The sequence below is a fragment of the Engraulis encrasicolus genome, chromosome 1 (genome assembly GCF_034702125.1).
Source record: "Engraulis encrasicolus isolate BLACKSEA-1 chromosome 1, IST_EnEncr_1.0, whole genome shotgun sequence".
In the NCBI taxonomy this organism is placed as follows: Eukaryota; Metazoa; Chordata; class Actinopteri; order Clupeiformes; family Engraulidae; genus Engraulis; species Engraulis encrasicolus.
The window spans coordinates 57,431,870-57,450,283 of record NC_085857.1 but is presented as its reverse complement, the minus strand read 5'-3'; the positions used below and the strand labels follow the sequence as shown (position 1 = coordinate 57,450,283).

Genomic DNA, 18,414 nt, shown 5'->3' with positions numbered 1-18,414 from the left:
TCACTTATGTTGTTGTCTTCACTTTATTCTTTACATTATTGTATTCCACTTGTACACTTTATGAGAGTATCATCAGTGTGTTAACATTTTATTGACTGCAAATTACAAATTGCAAGTATATGAAAGTTGTTTTTTGTTGTTTTTATTTTTTGGATGGAAGATCGTGATAAAAAATCGATATCGTGATTTCATGTTAAAAAATCGTGATACAACATTTTTGCCATATCGCCCACCCCTACTACACTTTCAATCTCCAAACCCAAAAACACAAATACAACAGATCTCTCCAATCAAACCAACAGCGACTGATAGCTGTTGCAGACCCCAACTGCTTCATCGCAACATGCCAGCAGGAATTGGCAGTAGAAGGAATTAGGCATTCATTTACTACCAAAATTACATTGCATTATACTTAGCTGACACTTTTGTCCAAAGCAACTTAGTTATTTACAGGGTATAGGTTACAGTCCCTTGAGCAATGTAGGGTAAGGTGCCTTCCTCAAGGGCACCTCGGCCATGTATGGATGGAGGTGTAGGGAGAGGTAAGGGTGGGGTTTGAGATTCGAACCTGCAACCGTCTGATCTAAAGTCCATCTCCTTAACCATTAGGCCACGGCTACCATGAACAAACTGTTAAAACAAAAGCCGGACAAGTCCACATACTACCATACAAAAAAAATGTCAAGTTCGAACAAGGCCATGTATGTCACGAACACTGGCTTGTGAGTGGCAATGGCAAAGAGAGAGATCACATAAGCTTAGATTTGTGCATTTTAAATAATATATCGTTATTTACAAGTAGTATGTCATGTCAGTAATGTCAATTGACCGAAGAGTGTGTCAGTAAATGAATGTTGTGGTGCAAGTGAGGTGCTCGAGCCATACACTGTAAAGATAAAACATTTCTTCAAAGAACCCTCACTTGCCATTGTGGATGAACCTCTAAAGGCTCTTTGAAGCTTGGAAGCGCCCAAAAGGTTTTCTAAAGGGTTCTTCAGAGATTTAGGGCTTCATCCACAATGGAGGAACTAACTGAAGATCTAATTCGGAGAACCCTTTGATTACCCCTCTGAAGAACCCATCCATGGTTGAGGCTTTCTGAGAATTTGCCATAACTTGCAGTTACAACTGCAGTCAACATAATCCACTTTATCTTTTGCGAATTGCAAGACAGATTTGGAAAACAAAATGTACCCAAGCAATTGAGAAAAAACACAAACAATTAGTAGGCTTCTTTTTATACTGTACAGTGTACAATGTGCTAGAAGAACTACTTATGTCCTGCATTTATAATGCACAGTGGTGCTATACGAACAACACTACAAGTCACTGCTAATCAATGGCCTTCATCAGTGTCACTGCTGACATGTTAGATCTGTATGCCTTTCCGCATGCGTTACATTTGTTAGACTGATTTGGGGTTTTCTTTTTGTCTGCAAAGGCCTTTCTGAATGTTATATCTGTTACACTGATTTCTTTTTTTAATCTGCCAAGGCCTTTCTACAGGTATGTGTAGGTGTGGGACTGACTGGGGATTTCTCCAGGAAGGGGTGGTCTCTGGTGAACTTTGAGAGCTCGCCTGTCTGCAAAGGCACTGCCAGCAGTCGAGGTGCTCTGGTACGGCCTCTCTCCAGTGTGGGTTCTCTGGTGACTCTCCAGACTGCGCTTGTCTGCAAAGGCGATTCCACACGTGGAGCAGCTATAAGGTTTTTCCCCTGTATGAATCATCTGATGCCTTTTGAGATGATGGCTGCGTGTGAACGCCATTCCACACGTGGTGCACTGGTGTCGCTTCTCACCCATGTGAATGCGCTGGTGCCTCAGAGCGTACTCCTGCGACAGAGTCTTTCCACACACTTTGCAGTGGTATTTCTTTTCCCCGGTGTGGCGTCGGTGATGCCTCTTCATCAGGTGTGCATAGGCAAAAGTCTTGCCGCAAGTAGGGCAAGCGTGTGGTTTTTCGCCGCTGTGGATCTTCTTATGCGTGTAGAGAGAGCTGTAGTGCGGAAAAGCTTTTCCACAGGTGGTGCATTTGTACGGTTTCACGGCAGAGTGCGTTCGTTGGTGCATGGTGAGGTGACTGCTCTGGGCAAAAGTCTTGCCGCAAGTTTGACACTGGTAAGGAGCTTCACCCGTGTGGAGTTTCTGGTGCATGATGAACGTGTGGTGTCGAGTAAAAGTCTTGCCACAAGTGGCACAGAGATATTGGTTCGGCTCAGTTCCTTCGTTGTGTGTCCTCAAGTGATTTTTCAGACGGTGTTCCTGCGCAAAGGTTTTGACGCATTTGGTGCACTGGTACGGTTTTTCTCCAGTGTGAAGGTTCAGATGGTCTCTCAGTCGGTCCGCTCTGACAAACATTTTGCCACAAGTAGGACACACATGCTGCTTGGAGGCGATGTGGATCCTCTTGTGGATGCTTAAGGAGCTGTGGTGCGCAAAACCTTTACCACAAGTGGCACACTGATATGGCTTTTCCCCAGAGTGGGTCTGCTGGTGTCTCATGAGAAGGATCCTCACAGCGAAGCCTTTTCCACATAAGGTGCATGTAAAGGGTTTTTCGCCAGAGTGAGTTTGCTCGTGCATGGTGAGGTGGTCTTTTCGAGAGAATGCTTTGCCACAGGTCTTGCACTGGAAAGGTTTTTCTCCTGTGTGTGTGCGCTCGTGTCTCTTCAACTCGCCAATGCTCGTAAATGCTTTTCCACACGCGATGCACTCAAACGGCTTCAATCCAGAGTGAGTCAGCTTGTGCGCCATGAGAATGCGGTTTTGAGTGAACGCCTTGCCACAGATCGTGCACTGGTAGGGTGCTATGCCGGCGTGAGTGAGCTCGTGCGCGACCAGGCTGCGCTTTCGAGTAAAAGTCTTCCCACATTCGACACACAGGTGTTGCTTTCCTTCAGTGTGCGTCCTCAGGTGAGTTTTCAGTTCGCCTTTGTCCGCAAACGCTTTTCCGCAAACAATGCACTCGTGCGGCTTTTCTCCGGTGTGGGTTTTCTCGTGTCTCTCCAGGTGGCTTTGTCGTGCGAAGGCTTTTCCACATGTAGTACACGAGTACGGTTTTTCTCCTGTGTGAACACTCTGATGCCTCCGTACGTCTTTCTGGCGCGTGAAGGTTTTTCCACAAAGTGGGCACTGGTGGGGTTTAATTCCACTGTGGGTACGCTGATGGCTCTTCAGATCACTTGGACTACCGAAAATCTTGCCGCAGGTACGGCACGCGTGGTGGTGCGGCTCCTTGCGAGGCTGCCCCTCTCCGTCTGCCGATGGCTTGTCGTCATCAGTGGGCGGATGGTATGGTTTGTTGAGATGGGTCCGCTCGTGCTTTGTGAGATGGTCCTTTCGCGTGAAGGCTTTTCCACAAGTGGTACACTGATGAGGCTTTTCTCCCGTGTGGACGGTTTGATGCCGCCGGACGTCTTTGAGCCGCGTGAACGATTTGCCGCAGGTCTCGCACTCGAACGGTCTCTCTCCTCCTCCTCCTCCTCCTCCAGTGGAGGGAGCTCCTTGTGGCTGGCTGCCGTCGCCGTCTTCTGCAGTACCCTCTTTGTTTGCTGGGCAATATGGAGAAAAAAAACACATCCATTATGATGCGGATTAGTTTATATCACAATAAAACTGTACAATCATATGAACAATGCCAGACGTTTTAATCCGGCCCAGACTTGTAGAGAAAACAAAAACAATTTACTTGAATAAAAGACGTAAATCGAAGATGGATTTGCCTTTTTTTGACATCAGCAGATCACTAGCATGCAATTCCAGTAATATAGTTTCATCATTATGCTACTGAGAAACTATATTACTTTTGCTTCATTATGGAATTTCTTGAGATCCAATTGGCTGAGTGTAGACCCTGAACAAGTTTGATACCCCTGGTCTAGTCAAGTTATGTGAATTCTGTTCTAGTTCAAGTCTAGACAGGTCAAGCTATATAAAAACTTAAAGAGTTTGATGGTGACAACACAACTGTTATATAATTATATATTGGCTGTAATAATGGATAAAATCAGTTTACCATGGCAGAAATTATCTATCGTCCTCATGATATACTGTATATCGTTGAATCTCCAAACATTGCCATGGCTTTTGATTGGGATTTGCTTCAAGGCTGCCTTTAGGAGTTGTGAAATTATTTGTCCGACATTTTGTCTTATATCACAAAAAACTTTTGAACATGTGAACAGGGGCGTGTAGACTTTTTAATTGGCACTGTACAGTCAATCCGGAAAGTATTCACAGTGCTTCACTTTCTTCACATTTTATTATCTTAAAGCCTTATTCCAAATGCTACAAATGAATCTCTGTTGTCAAACACAAATTATTCCACTATGACCATGTGAAAAACAAGTTGTCTTGACTGTTTTTTATTTTTATACATTTTCAAATCTAAGAAATCATATTTACAAAAGTATTCACAGCCTTTGCTTAATACTTTGTAGAACCACCTTTGGCAGCAACTACATTCCGTTTTTCATTTCGAAATGAAAAGGGATTAAAAGGGAGGTCAACGGTGTGTGTTTCAACCTTTCAGTACATTGAAATTTTACATTTTGAGTCTGCACCTGGCTAAAATAGATGGGTGTGAGTTTTGAATGAAATCCTATGGAGAGTATCATGATCTGCTTCTGTAGTCACAGTGCATGTTGACATGCATGCTTCTTTAGGTGTAATTCAGATTTCCAATGTTGACTGCATTCATACATCCCAAAACCATGTCACTCCCAGCCTGACTACCTTGCTTTTCATTGGGATATATTGTATATAGTCATATCTGCCAGCCAGACTACCTTGCTTTTCACTGGTACATCCTTTATATCATATCTCCTAGCTCTACTACCTTGCTTTTCACTGGAATTGGCTCCGGAGCCGCCTTTGGACTTCTTCTTTCCTTTCTTTTTGCTCGCAGGCTTCCCTTGCTTATTCGGCTTCCACTCTCGGTCTTCCCCTGCAGCAAGAAGGAACAGAATGTCGATACATTACATTACATTACATTACATAACATTACATTGCATTAACCCATTAACGCCGTTACGCGTTACGCAACATTGGCCCTGACGCTGGTTGTTGCAAAACGCAACATTATTGATTTGTCAATAGTTCCAAGATGCGAGACACAAGATGCAATGCACAATGTTTTGTTTATATAGAAGAGGTGGGTGTTCTCGATTTTTTAAAGATCATGTGGCAAAACATTTTTTTGATTCGTTGACAAAAATGTCAAGCGAAATCAACCATGCTCGCTTCTGCAGACGTGGGTTGTTTAGCCATTTCACACAGGTTAAAAAAAGGCTGTGGTTCGCAAGACACGCTGTTACAGCGAACGTGATGTTCAGTTGAAAGGTAATGAAGAGATTTTCATCAAGGAAAGGAAATATGATTGAAGACTCTTTAGATAGAGAGCAGGAGTGTGATTTGCCGCGGACGTATGATGAGGTGGGCGAGTGGCTTCCAAATAGAGAGTTAGCTAGATTTCGCCCCCAACGTTACCAAAAGTTCACTCACACTCGGGGCAATTAGCGAAGGTGCCAATATCTGAGGAAGCACGTCCTTTAGATATATTTCAGAATATTTTCACCAAGGAACTTTCGGATATGGTGATAGCCTATTGGTGAGGCAGACAACGGTAGACATGCAGATTATAGACGCGCAGCCACACATCCAGCTCAAAGTGTAGCCCCGTCTCAAAATAGGATATGAAATTGCTCATCGGTCTCTGCATAACCTCCATACTCGCCGGTGGGAGAGCAAGTGGCTGTATCAGATTAATGTCCCCCCATTTATGGCAGAAATGACTGCCTAATAATTATAATAATAATGATTATTATGATTTAGTTATAGTCGGCTATTGTAACAGTAGCAATAGTAGCCTAATAGTCTATAATAAATAGCAGAACAAGCATTATCCTAAAAGCACATGAAACTTTTTTCAAATCATTTGATTATGAGATATGATTTTTAAGGAATAGTGTTCATGCTGAATGAGCATAATCCTGTGAAAGCAGAGGATTTTACCTTTTAAATGCATTTTGTCCCATGTCTCTATGTGTTCCAGAGGCTGAGATATTTAATTTTTCATAGGAGTTTTCAATCTCAAAAACCCTCAGGCATTGGGGACCTTTTCTAAAAACTGGCTCAGGTGCCAATGGGTAAAGCAGACGCTTTTGACCAAAGTGACTTACAAGGAGGACATTCAAATATAGAATATGGGGTTTGTGCAGAGTACAGCAGTATACAGGTATTTTAGAACAGATAGAGAGCAGAAAAAATATTGGAGAACCTACTAAGTGAAGTGCAGGTTAGTACCCATGATTAGAGGTGAATAGAGTTAGTCATGTTATGCAGAGAAGCTCTCTCGGAAGAGATGAGTCTTCACTAGCTTCTTGAAGTACAAGACTCCAGTGTTGTGCCAGTTCACAGATTTTCTGAACTAGTTCAAGTTCAGTTCATAGATGCTCAAAGTGAACAGTTCACGTTCAAAGTTCACAATTTTAATTGTGAACTAGTTCAAAGTTCAGTTCAGTTCTTTTTTTTCGTGAAATATTCAAATAAATAGGCCTACTTTTTCACACCACGAGCTAGAAATCATACATTCTTTGAAACTGACTAGACATTTGCTCATGACACTGCAATTGTGGGTTTCATACCAGGTGATGAAACTTGCAGCATGCAGAACAGACAAAGTAGACCAGTTCTAGCCTAGTGCAATGAAGTCTACAAGCATTTCAATAAATAAATAAATAATTAATATATATAATATATATAATGTGAAATATGATATAATGTTATATGATATTACAAAGCGGATTCCAAAAAACTTGGTATTTTGTGAATAAAATAAAAATGCTGGCATTTTCAAAACATTCAATCCATGCATAAGATGCACAATGGCACAAGGTCAACATAGGAACAGTTAAAATGAGGCAAAAGCATTGTTTTGAGGGAAATATGTGGTCATTTAAAATTCGACCCATGCAACAAATCTCAAAAAAGTTGGGACAGGACCAAAAAATGTTGTAATAGTTGGATAATTTAAAAAATAACACAAGGAGGAATATTTTGAAAGGAACTATATTGACTGCCAACATGAATGCACAAATAAAATACCATGACAGAGAGGCTGTGGCACTCAGTAGCGAAGATTTTGAGGGACTAATTACTGATCTATTACACAGAAAGACTGAATTATCAAAATTGCAGGCATATAAGGCTTATTTCTGTAATGTAGAGTGCTGTGAAATCATTGCACGAGTTATGAGATCATGACAAACCCATCGGCAATAAGCAAACTATGACACTCCAACAATGACAGCTGTTGAAAAAATGACCATAAACACATTCTAGGTGGACCTAGGAGACACATGAAACTGTCATCTGATTACAGAATGGAAAACATTTCATTCTTTTTTTAAATCATGGAGTCATGCACCCTCCAGGTTATGAGTAAAATGAATATTTCAGCTTGATTTAGTGGTCAGTCTGAAAGACGGGATATATGATGGTAAAGGGGTGCATAGATGCCTTGGTTATGGTCTTCTTACTCATGTAGAGCATTAAAATGAGGGCTGAATTATATATTCAGACCATAAACAGCATACATAGCTACCAAGGCAATATATTGTGGAGCACAGCCTTTAGATATTGTCCCATAATGATGGCAAATGTCAATCTCTACTATGTTCCAACAGTGTGGTTCCATCATAAGAGTATACAGGTTACAAAATGGTTTTCTTGCAGTCAGGATATACCACATATTAAGCATAACAAGAAGGTAAACAAGTCAAAAAACACACCTATCAGTTGGGCGGCTGAAATCATGTCTTGCACATCAAAATATCTATTTTCTTAATAAAATCATCATCATCAGGCAAATTCTTTAACTATGAAATCGCTTCCCTTGTGTTGTTTTTAGTCTTATCCAACATAAAAAGCATTTTATTGGCCCTGTCCCAACTTTTTTGGGATTTGTTGCGAGGGTGAAATTTTAAATGATCACATAATTACCCCAAAACAATCATTCTGCTTGGCTTTAACAACTAATATGTTGTCTGTGCACAGTGCTCTACCTTATTAACATATTGCATGTTTTGAAAATGCCAGCATTTTGATTTTATTCATAAAACACCAAGTGTCCCAACTTTTTTGGAATCCCCTTTGTATATTATATAGCCTATCTGTTTGTGTATGAATTAATTTACATGAGCAAAACTCTTGAATGAAGGTAGACCTAATGAAGGCAAAAGTCAAATGCACAAATATGCCTAGGCCTATATATTTTTAAGGAAATTGTGTATCTTATGTAACACACTTATAGTAACACATGTGTGATACAGTGATTTTTTTGTTTAGAGTTTGTACATCTTCCACAATGTAGTAGTCGATAATCAGTTGATCTACCTGCACCTGTGAGACCATCACGGACCTCTTGGAGGCTGCTGGCACTTTGCTACGTTTGGGCTTGGTAGGGGTCTTCTCTCCCTTTCCTCCCTTATGACCCTCGAGGGCGTGCAAATGCATTCACACTGGATGGATGTTTTAACTTAATGTGCCGTTTCAAATTCGAACAGGACGTTGTGGATGTCCTTACTATCCCTTCCACGAACCACTTTTTAAATGCAGCGCTTGGTCTGTCTGTCTCTCTCTCTCTCTCTCTCTCTCTCTCTCTGTCTCTCTGTCTCTCTCTCTGTCTCTCTCTCTGTCTCTCTCTCTGTCTCTCTCTCTCTCTCTCTCTCTCCGCCGCAATTCATCATGGGTAACGTCGTGCGTAAGCAGCAATAACTAAGCCTATGTTATTCAACTATTCTCAGCCGGACACTACGTTGCCCACAATGCATTGCGCACACAGATGTCAAAAGAAATTCTCACTGATGATACAAGCGGCACCAGCGAGAGAGAGAAGGGGGGAACTTTCTCTCGTTGCGTTTCAAAAGAGAAAACAGATGTCACTCAGCTTTCAATGCAAAACAAATTCCAACGTTCATTTACAGTGATGTCTGCCGTTCATGACACGCAATGTGAACTAATTCACGTTCAAGTTCTTTATTAAAAAATGTGTTGCGTTCAGTTCAACGTTCACGAAAAAATGAGCGTGTTCAATGAACGCGTTCTTTTGAACGCGTTCACGCACAACATTGCACACAAACTCACACCCACACGCCTGCAGACCTGAGCAATATACACTCACCGGCCACTTCATTAGGAACACCTGTTACAACTATTCATTGAGGCAAATTTCTGATCAGCCAATCACATGGTGGCAACTCTATGCATTTGTGCATTTAGACATGGTTGAGATGAACTTATGCAGTTCAAAACGGGCATCATAATGGGGAAGAAAGCCTATTTAAATGACTTTGAACATGGCATGGCTGTTGGTGCTGAAAGGCTTGATTTGAATATTTCAGAAAAGACTGATCTACTGAGATATTCACACATAACCATCTGTAGGGTTTACAAGGAATGGTGCGAAAAAGAAAACAAATACAGTGAGCAGCGATTCTGTGGGCAAAAATGCCTTGTTGAAGGCAGAGGTCTGAGGATAATGGACAGACTGGTTGGAGCTTATACAAAGGCAACATTAAGTCAGATAACCACTCATTACAGCCGAGGTATTAAGGCTGTAACGATATTGCATCGAACCGAGGGATCGCGGTACGCAGACCCACGAACCCCTATCGCGAACCTTCCTCGCAGAATCGCGATGCGCCCTTTTAAAGTTGTTACCCCTCAGTCTAGAAAACAGCAGGATACAGGCAAATGCTTGCATATGCGCTTAATGCTTGTATATGCGCTCAAAGACAATTAGAAATGGGGCGCACATGAGCGAGTAACACTTCCATTCACCCCTCTCTCCTGTAAAATGTTCCGTCCAACCAGCAGCACGTGCATTGGTTGTTACCTGAGCAACCTCCGCGACCGCGAGACAAAAAAACTTGGGCAAACGTCGGAAGGTAAAGCACAGAAATGAACAACAGACCAAGAAGGCTTTATCAAACGTGTGAAGATGTTTTTGATTCATGCATGCGCCGATGTATGTTGAGTGGAGATAGACGAGCGGAGAGAGATAAAGAATGCGAGAGAGCGAGATGCTCCGCCTGCCCAAATTCGAAAGGGCTTTGAAAGAGTGTCTGAAGTCCGGCGAACGTTGAGGTCGATGTGGATATTAGGTAGCATTATATCCTCCCCACATCGAAAGCCTGCCTAGCGAAAACATGCTCCATTTCAAAATGTCAAATCACAAAACCAAACAAAAGACAACGTGCGTGTTGCATACTGAGAACATAACTGAGGTTCATTTCGAGTTTTGTTTGTAGGCTATAAGCGTGTGCGCGCTGCTGCACGATCAAAAAAGTTACAAAAATATTAAACATCAAAATTAAGCAGGGCTCCAGACTAACTTTTTGCACTGGTTGCACTGGTGCGCCTAAACATTTTTTTTAGGTGCACCAGCACAAAATTTAGGTGCAGCCAAATGTTTTCACCACCACATAGGCCTACACACACGCACCTCAGCTTTAAAAAATAACAATAGCAATAATAATAGCAACAGTAATTATTATTATTATTATTATTATTATTATTATTATATTATTGTTGCTATATTTTAAAAGACCTGGAGCCTTTCATGTGCTATAGGCTAGTCTTCCGAATGTGCTCCTTATAAAATACATGACAGTAGGCTACCTAACTAACACATCTTGGCTACAAGCAGTTTGGCTGGTAGAAAAGACCAAATTAGTAGCCTTTTAGTCAGTATGTGACTAGTAAGATAAACATATCAGCCTTTTCTGCAATAAGGCTATGCACACGGCACAAGCACGGAGTTACAATATGAAGATAGATGGATGGCTGGATGGATGGATGGATGGATAGATGGATGGATAGATTTATTTTAACAAACCCTGCTAAAAATGTCATGATTTTTAAAACCATTAGACACAAATAGCCTAGCCTTTGTTTACAGTGGAATCTGAGGTGAATTGGGTTTTGTCTATTTCCCCGTTTTTGAGCGCTCTCCCTCTGCATAATGATTGTGGTATCTTAGCAAGCGCTACGAACAGACACGACAGCACTAGTGCGCTCGCTCGCTCACACACACTCTCTCTCTCTCTCTCCCTCTCTCGAGGTGCATGAACGATGCCTTGCCGACTGATAGGCAGTATGTAGCCTGCCCTAGACGCTATCAAAAAAACTCCCACAGAAGTCCCGACAGACTAGCACGTCACCTGTTGTTTGGTCAGCTCTGCACGCAGCTGAAACTGGCAATTATCTGCACCCGTCTGCGTTTTTGTGTGGCAATGTTTAATATCCGCTCAAGCCATTTAGTTTTTCCCCGTGATTGTGACTCTCTCGTGTTTAAAATATCCTCAAGTCATTTTGCTGTTTTTACCGTGATTGTAACTCTCTCGTCCGTTGCAAAACTCGCCTGGTTGAGAACACAAAACTCGCTGGCACATGTGAACTCGGATAGTTGAGCGAAGTCGAACATTCTATTCTGAAACGTCGGGCTGCCTGTGAACGAGGAAGGGGGAGAAAGCTAGGCTACCGGTAGTTCAGCGGAGTTGAAGGAATGACCGCATCGACACGTTTTATTGTGTGATGATGGGCCACTAGAATGACTATTCTTTTTATGTCCATTAAAACGTTTGTTTGGTAATATATTTTGTTCTACTGATGGCTGGTCGCACCGGTGCGCCTAAAAATATTTTTTAGGCGCACCATTGAAAAAAATGGGCGCATATGCGACCAAATTGGTCGCACTCTGGAGCCCTGTTAAGTGTTGCATTTCTGTAAGTAACTTAATACAACATGTTTCCTGACGAAATATTACCAGTGTTGTTTTCAGTGAATGTTTTGATATTATTAATTGGATAATGTTTGACAATGTGAGACAGTTGTTATAGGCTACCTATACTGGAACCCTGACCCTTCTCTCTCCATCTCTGCCTCTCACACATGGTCAGCATCTCAGCATGATATGATCTAAGCCTATTTGTAATAAGCCTATTTTTCCTTGGTGAACTAATATCCCTTATTTCTCTGTGTTGTGCTTTGATGTCAACACCTGGGGAACAGGTTGCAGTGGTAGGCCTATATCTGCAACATCATTTAGTAGACCTAAAAAAAAAAATGTAGGCAGGTAAATGCAAAAAGAAAGCATAGGCCTATATATAAATATAGCCCATCATTTATTTTCTTCTTATTTTTTTCCCTTTAAAAAATAATAATATCGTGGGGCATATCGAACCGTGGGTCATATATCGTGATACAAACCGAATCGTGGGTTGGGTGTATCGTTACAGCCTTACGAGGTATGCATAAGAAAATCCCTGATTACACAGCACATCAAATATTGAGGCAAATGGGCTACAGCAGCAGAAAACCACATTTGGTGCCACCCCTGTCAGCTAAAACCAGGAAAATGAGGCAACAATTTGGCCAGGAGTTCCCCCATTTTTTTCACACGCCTATTTTTACATAAAATGTTCAAAAAGCTGCGGCTTGACTAATACCTACGGAGTATTTTCCATATACCTAAATTAAACTAAAAGAACAAAAAGAAAAAGAAGCAAAAAAAATAGTTTTTGTGCCCTGTGAATCGATATTGTGAATTTTAAATGAAATCGATTCAATATCAATTAAATATTTTTTTTTACCCAGCCCTGGTGAGGTTGTCGATTTATGTACTTACTGGTGGGGGAGCGGTCGCTGTCTTCCTGCCAGTTGTCCTCTTCCTCCATTTTGACCTGCCGATCTCCCATCGGTGTCTCTGGTGGTTCAGTGGCTGGAGAGGCTGGCTGGACTATAAGGACATTGGTGATGATGAGAAGCAGAAGAAGAATGTGTATGTGTGTGTAACACAGTCTGAAACTGACTGAAGATAGCAACTGTGTGTGTGTGTGTGTGTGTGTGTGTAACACAGAAGAAAGTAAAGGTCCGCAGCACTGTTGAATGCTCCCAAAATATTTATTCGCACAACGTTTCGGACTGAACGTCCTTCATCAAGGTGCACCTTGATGAAGGACGTTCAGTCCGAAACGTTGTGCGAATAAATATTTTACTTTCTTCTCAGTTATCTTACGTTTGGTCCAGCACCTGTGCCACTGATGTGCGCGCATTCTTTGACTTTTTGTGTGTGTAACACAATCAGAAACATTGACATTGCTTCATTAAAGGTGCACTGTGTAATATTTTTAGTAGGTCATTTCCAGAATTCACACTGTCCATTCATAAATGTTACCTTTTTAACAAAGACTTAACACCACCATTAAATTATAAGTATTCATTATGACTGGGAAAATGGCATTTTACGTACATGAGAAGGGGGATCTTCTCCATGGTCCGCAATTTTGAATTTCCAGAAATGTGTATTTTTAGCTGCAAAACGTCCTTCATACCAGTCATAATAGTAAATATTGGATTATTATTTCTTAATATTCATGAAATGATCAAATTTGGCTGAGTTTCAATGAGCATTATAGTTGCAATACCTACTCTGGCCACAATCTTACACGATGCAACTTTAAGCACAGAGATGCAGTGAAGTGATTGGCTGGTTATCACCACACTACATCACAAGTGACATATCAGTCTGGGGACCACCTGCTCAATTTCTGGCAGGGGAGGTGTGGTTTACGATGGCCCTTAGTGGTCATTCATTTGGCATTATGGATGCATCATTTGTGCTTGTGTTACAGAACAGGGGGTCTGTGTCTGTCTGACTAAAATGTCTGTTCAGTGCTTCTAAAAGTGCCGTCTTCATTGTTTTGACCCCGTGGTCAGTTTCCACTTATTTTTTCAGCAGGTCTGGCGTCAGTGCTGCAAGTGAGGGGACGACATCTGCAGCGGATGCTTTGGCTGAACTAATTTCTCTCGTCAGCTGTTCAAATGGCGCGACGAGAGAGAGAACATTCCCAATTAATAGCCACTGGTAAGGGGTGAATGTCGCTGACAGATCGTAATCTGCGATGTAGGGTTCGCATTTGATCCAAAAGGCTCTGTAACATGTAGAACGTACTATTCCACCTAGTGCTGACATTTGGCTGGAAACGTTATGGATACATGCCGAATTGTGCCTGGATAGCCTGGAGGCGAGAATATGCCAGAGGGGAGTGTTTAAAGTGGCCTATTTTCATCCCTGGTGATACCATGTCAGCAATGCTCCGTTGGCTCAGCACACCTTCATTGACAGCAATTTGCAGCAAAATATGGGCCACGCATCGTATTCCTCTCAGGTCGCCATCATCCATGGCTTTAACCATATTATGAATGTTGTCGCTGACAACTGCGTGTACTCTGGTACGGTCTATTCTCCAGCACTCAAACATACTGTCAAACGCACTCGATATTGCAGCAGAGCTGGAGCCTTTGAATTCCTGACACTGGAGTACCACACTGAAGCTGGAAGTTTTCATCCACCCACTGCGCCGTAGGGTTGCCGAATTTTCGGTGCACCTCTAACAGCGACACCGCTTGTCTACTGTGAATTAAGTTATTTAATAGAGCGCAACGTTTCGACCTTCAGGTCTTCATCAGGCAAAGTGTGAGCATGGCCTTGAGTGGGTCATTTTTAAAAGCTTCTACAGTCAGCTGATCAGCCAAAGTCCACAGCTTCTTTTTCACTTGGATTTGCTCTCATTGTCCTGCACCTAGCCCATCGGGTGGGATGTGCACACATACTCCTCTGAACCTCTAACAGCGACCCAGTCAGAATGCTATACTAACTCCTTTGCACAGAGCCTAATGCTAGAAACTTACAATGACCATGTATTGTACTGTAATGGTATCGTTATTGGTTCTCCATATCAGCAAGTACAGAAATGAATGTAACTTACTTACTGGTTTTGAAAAAAGGGGCATCCCCATAATTGAGAGTTTTTAGCAAAGTGTCTGAAGGGGCCCATCTGCACAGAGGCTGTAAACTGGGCCAGCACAGGGCCAACAGGAACACTGTCACTTGACACAGTCACTTGGCATTACATTATACTTTAACTGACGCTTTTATCCAACGTGACTTCTGTTTAGCCAACAGGGTATTGGTTACAGTCCCTGGATCAAAGTGGGGTTAGGTGCCTTGCTTAAGGGCACTTCAGCCATGGATTTACAGTACGGTAGGTGTAGGTAGAGGTGAGGGCGGGATTCGGACCTGCAACCCAATGATCTAAATGCCAACACCCTAATCATTAGGCCATGGCATTTTGAAAAGTATGCGGGCCCCGTACAGGCCCAGCCATCATTCAGATATATAACTGGGCCAACAGAAAAACTAAAGTGTCTGACATTTTATAGTAGGCCTACCTACCGGTAAGCTTATGTGGGCCAACATTGAAAATAACAACAAAGATTGCGCTGTAACACTGCCGCTTCTGGGCCGACAACCAGGCCGGAATTTGAACACTTACAGACACTCGCAAGGTGTACTTATTTGTGGCCAGATTAACTTTGCTGCTGCGATCGCTTTGTTTATTTGTACTTGTTCACTATAACGCATCGATTAAGTGGTTTCCCAAACCCAAAGTAACGTGACGCCGACTGCAAGAACAGAACACGTACCTTTGTCCGATTCTGGCGAAGACTCCTCATCATAGCCGCGGTCCTCGTCTGCCTCCAATTTGACTCCTGCAGACGGCGGCTCAGACATCGGTTGACATGGTGAACCGAATTCAGTATTGAAAAACCCGGGCGAGAAACCTGGGTAGTACCCTGGGTGCTCCTGGGCAAATCTCCCGGGGCTCTGCTGTTCGTACGCACCCTCCGTGTTGATAAACGGGCTATCCATGATGATCAGGGAACACAGGCCGCCTAGCTTAGCACCGTTGCATACGGTTTACTCCGCTATATAGCACATCCAAACGAAACTCAAAACACTTTTTTGTACCGCTAATCCGCTCCTATGATGCAACGTAGTGTTAAGACTCGGGAGATCAATGCGGTTTCAGTAGAAACTCGGCCTTTTCAAGATTAGCTTCTGCCTGGTCCCTGAAGTCTTCGTACGCGAGCTCCGTGAAGCCAGCAACACTAGATTTTCAACATGGCCGCCACTAGGCATCCGGTGTCAAAATAAAAGCCCGTTACATTGCCTCGTTCTTGCACGCGTTTCCAAACGGTAAAGATAACATTATGGGGTTGCTTGGAATACTATTTTCAGTCACCTCAGCACTTACTAAATCTCTCTTTCTCAGAGGGAGGATTGTGGATGATATTATCTCCCCCTCCTTCTGAAATTAGACATCTCTCAGTGAAAATGACCATACGTTTCTGTTATTTTGGAGACAAATAGCAATGTCCTGTTCCTGTAAGATTAATTTGTTTTTTTTTTACACTGATAAAAATGGATAAAAATGACAAGGACAAAATTATTAGCCCCCTGATCATTAATAGTCAATATATACCCTTTCTTGTTAACAAGTGACAACATGTGCACATGGCCATGCTTGATATCGCGCTCTCGATACATTTTCGATATATCGTGCAGCCTTATGAAACACCAAATCTCTAACCACTAGGCCACTAGTGGTCAATGGTCATCAACAATCTTCGGATGTATCGTTCATCGGGGCCAGACTAAATTACACATTCAGTCTCACATTTACGCTGGTTTATCAGGCTAGATGAATATCTGATTAAAAATGCAACATATTTGACATTATTTTTTGTTTCAAGACACTTGTTAATAAAGGTCATCCTGACTGAGGAGAGGGGCTCACAATATCGTCCTAAACTGCATGTGTCAAACTTTCCAATTCATTCATTTTCACTAGAAAAAAACTTCACAAAATTAGTAGCGGAAGTTCATCACATTTCTTTTGAGTACTTTTTCCACTTTTGTGCAACCACACCAATGTTCACAAGATTAAGGATAAAAAAGCTGTGAACAAGAGATACATTTATTGTGTCATCTCATCTTTTACATGGTCTGAAGGCCTTTCAGATTAAGACTTTGGCAATATTTTTTTGCTATACTTTCGATTTCAATAAAAAGTAATCTTTTTTCAATTCACTTAGCTATAATTTTGTTATTGTTGTAGAGCGTTACCAGACTATATTACATCGCATTGTATATTATAACAATATGTCTCACTTAAGCATAGCAAACATGTAAAAGTCAACCAGAAAACCTCAACATGGGTGCATTCCAATATGCGGACTCTCATCCTCCACTTGTGCTCGTGGCCTCATGTTTTGCTGATGCCCCGCCTCCATGGAGAAAACGATTAAGTTTCCCCACAGTCAGCCTAGCCACAACAACTTTTAAGGGACTGTTCTTCGTTCACCATCCTGATTGCAAATCAGAAAATTACATTAAAATTGCACTTTTGCAATATATTGAATCAATTTTCTGTCGTCAGTTACGTCTTCATGAGGTCACAAGCAGGCAAGTGAACAAGGGAGGACGGAAGTATCGGAATTTTGGAAATCAGCCCATGTCTCAATACATACGTGTCCTCGTAGGGCAGCATTTCAACATCATCATGCAACTGCGTTTATATAACCGGCGTCTACCCAGTGTGTGCACTGTGACCAAAGAGAGTAGATTACAGCAAGATACTTCAAACATCTGGCTCAAAATCAGTACCGGAGACTTAAGGAAAATTCTGATCCAATCCGATCTCTTAACTATGATATATGAACCCGATACAGATATACCAATACCGATATCCCATCCCTAATGACATTGCATGTTAAGTTATGCTCTACAACCCTTTGTGACAGGTTAGGGTTAAGGATGATTTTGGTTTGGGAAATTTTCTTTGCCATTTCCCTTGCTTGCTTCGCTGTTGTTGGCAATAGTAAAGTGGCAGAAACATTGCATTACTGACCGGTTAGGGTTAGGAATGGTTTTGTTCAGGGCACGACTTCACATGCAAAGTCGTTGCACCGCAACACGGAATGCACTATCGTGAAATACAAACGCCTTTGCATGATGCCAGTCGGAGCGGTTATGTGATCTGGTGATGTAGCCTTCCCACATGCTACATTACATTACATTACACTAAGTTGACACTTTTGTCCAAAGCGACTTACTGTTCATTGCATACAGGGTATAGGTTACAGTCCCTGGCAGCAGTATGAGGTTAGGTGCCTTGCTCAAGCAGCAGCAGAAGTGAAGGATGGTATTCAAAGCCGCAACTTTCTGATCTTGAGACCCCTCCCAAACCATTAGGATACCGCTGCCCATGTGTCCCAACAATGCAGCCTTTTCAGATGTTATCACATCTTGAATGACATTAATACTGCTGAGAACAGCCACTACACTGGCTAGGCTATTCTCCAGTATCGTACACGCTAACATTAGATGCCGTGTCCAGCGTTGTGGTGTGGCCCAACCCAGGGTGCCTCCATCTTGAGCTGGAGGGTAATTTCACGCGAAATCATGTGACACTTTGGGGCCCAACTGACAGAGAATATACCGGTAAT

The 18,414-nt window shown here is 42.2% G+C and overlaps 1 protein-coding gene across 1 annotated transcript; it reads right to left on the bottom strand.

Annotated features, from left to right (window-relative positions):
- Positions 1-244: 244 nt before the first annotated feature.
- LOC134455597 (oocyte zinc finger protein XlCOF6-like) lies at positions 245-18,400 on the bottom strand. Its single transcript, XM_063206762.1, has 4 exons — positions 15,550-18,400; positions 12,689-12,799; positions 4,838-4,945; positions 245-3,551 (listed from the first exon to the last, which is right to left on the bottom strand). Exons 1-4 carry the CDS (start codon positions 15,773-15,775, stop codon positions 1,501-1,503), a joined length of 2,496 nt encoding a protein of 831 aa, XP_063062832.1. The 5' UTR covers positions 15,776-18,400; the 3' UTR covers positions 245-1,500.
- Positions 18,401-18,414: the final 14 nt, after the last annotated feature.

Excerpts from the sequence above, each read along its gene's own strand:
- LOC134455597 (XM_063206762.1), bottom strand. The coding sequence starts at position 15,775 with ATGGATAGCCCGTTTATCAACACGGAGGGTGCGTACGAACAGCAGAGC. Across the intron at positions 12,800-15,549 it reads TTCGCCAGAATCGGACAAAG|TCCAGCCAGCCTCTCCAGCC; the intron begins GTACGTGTTCTG and ends ATGTCCTTATAG. Across the intron at positions 4,946-12,688 it reads CAGCGACCGCTCCCCCACCA|GGGAAGACCGAGAGTGGAAG; the intron begins GTAAGTACATAA and ends TTCTTGCTGCAG.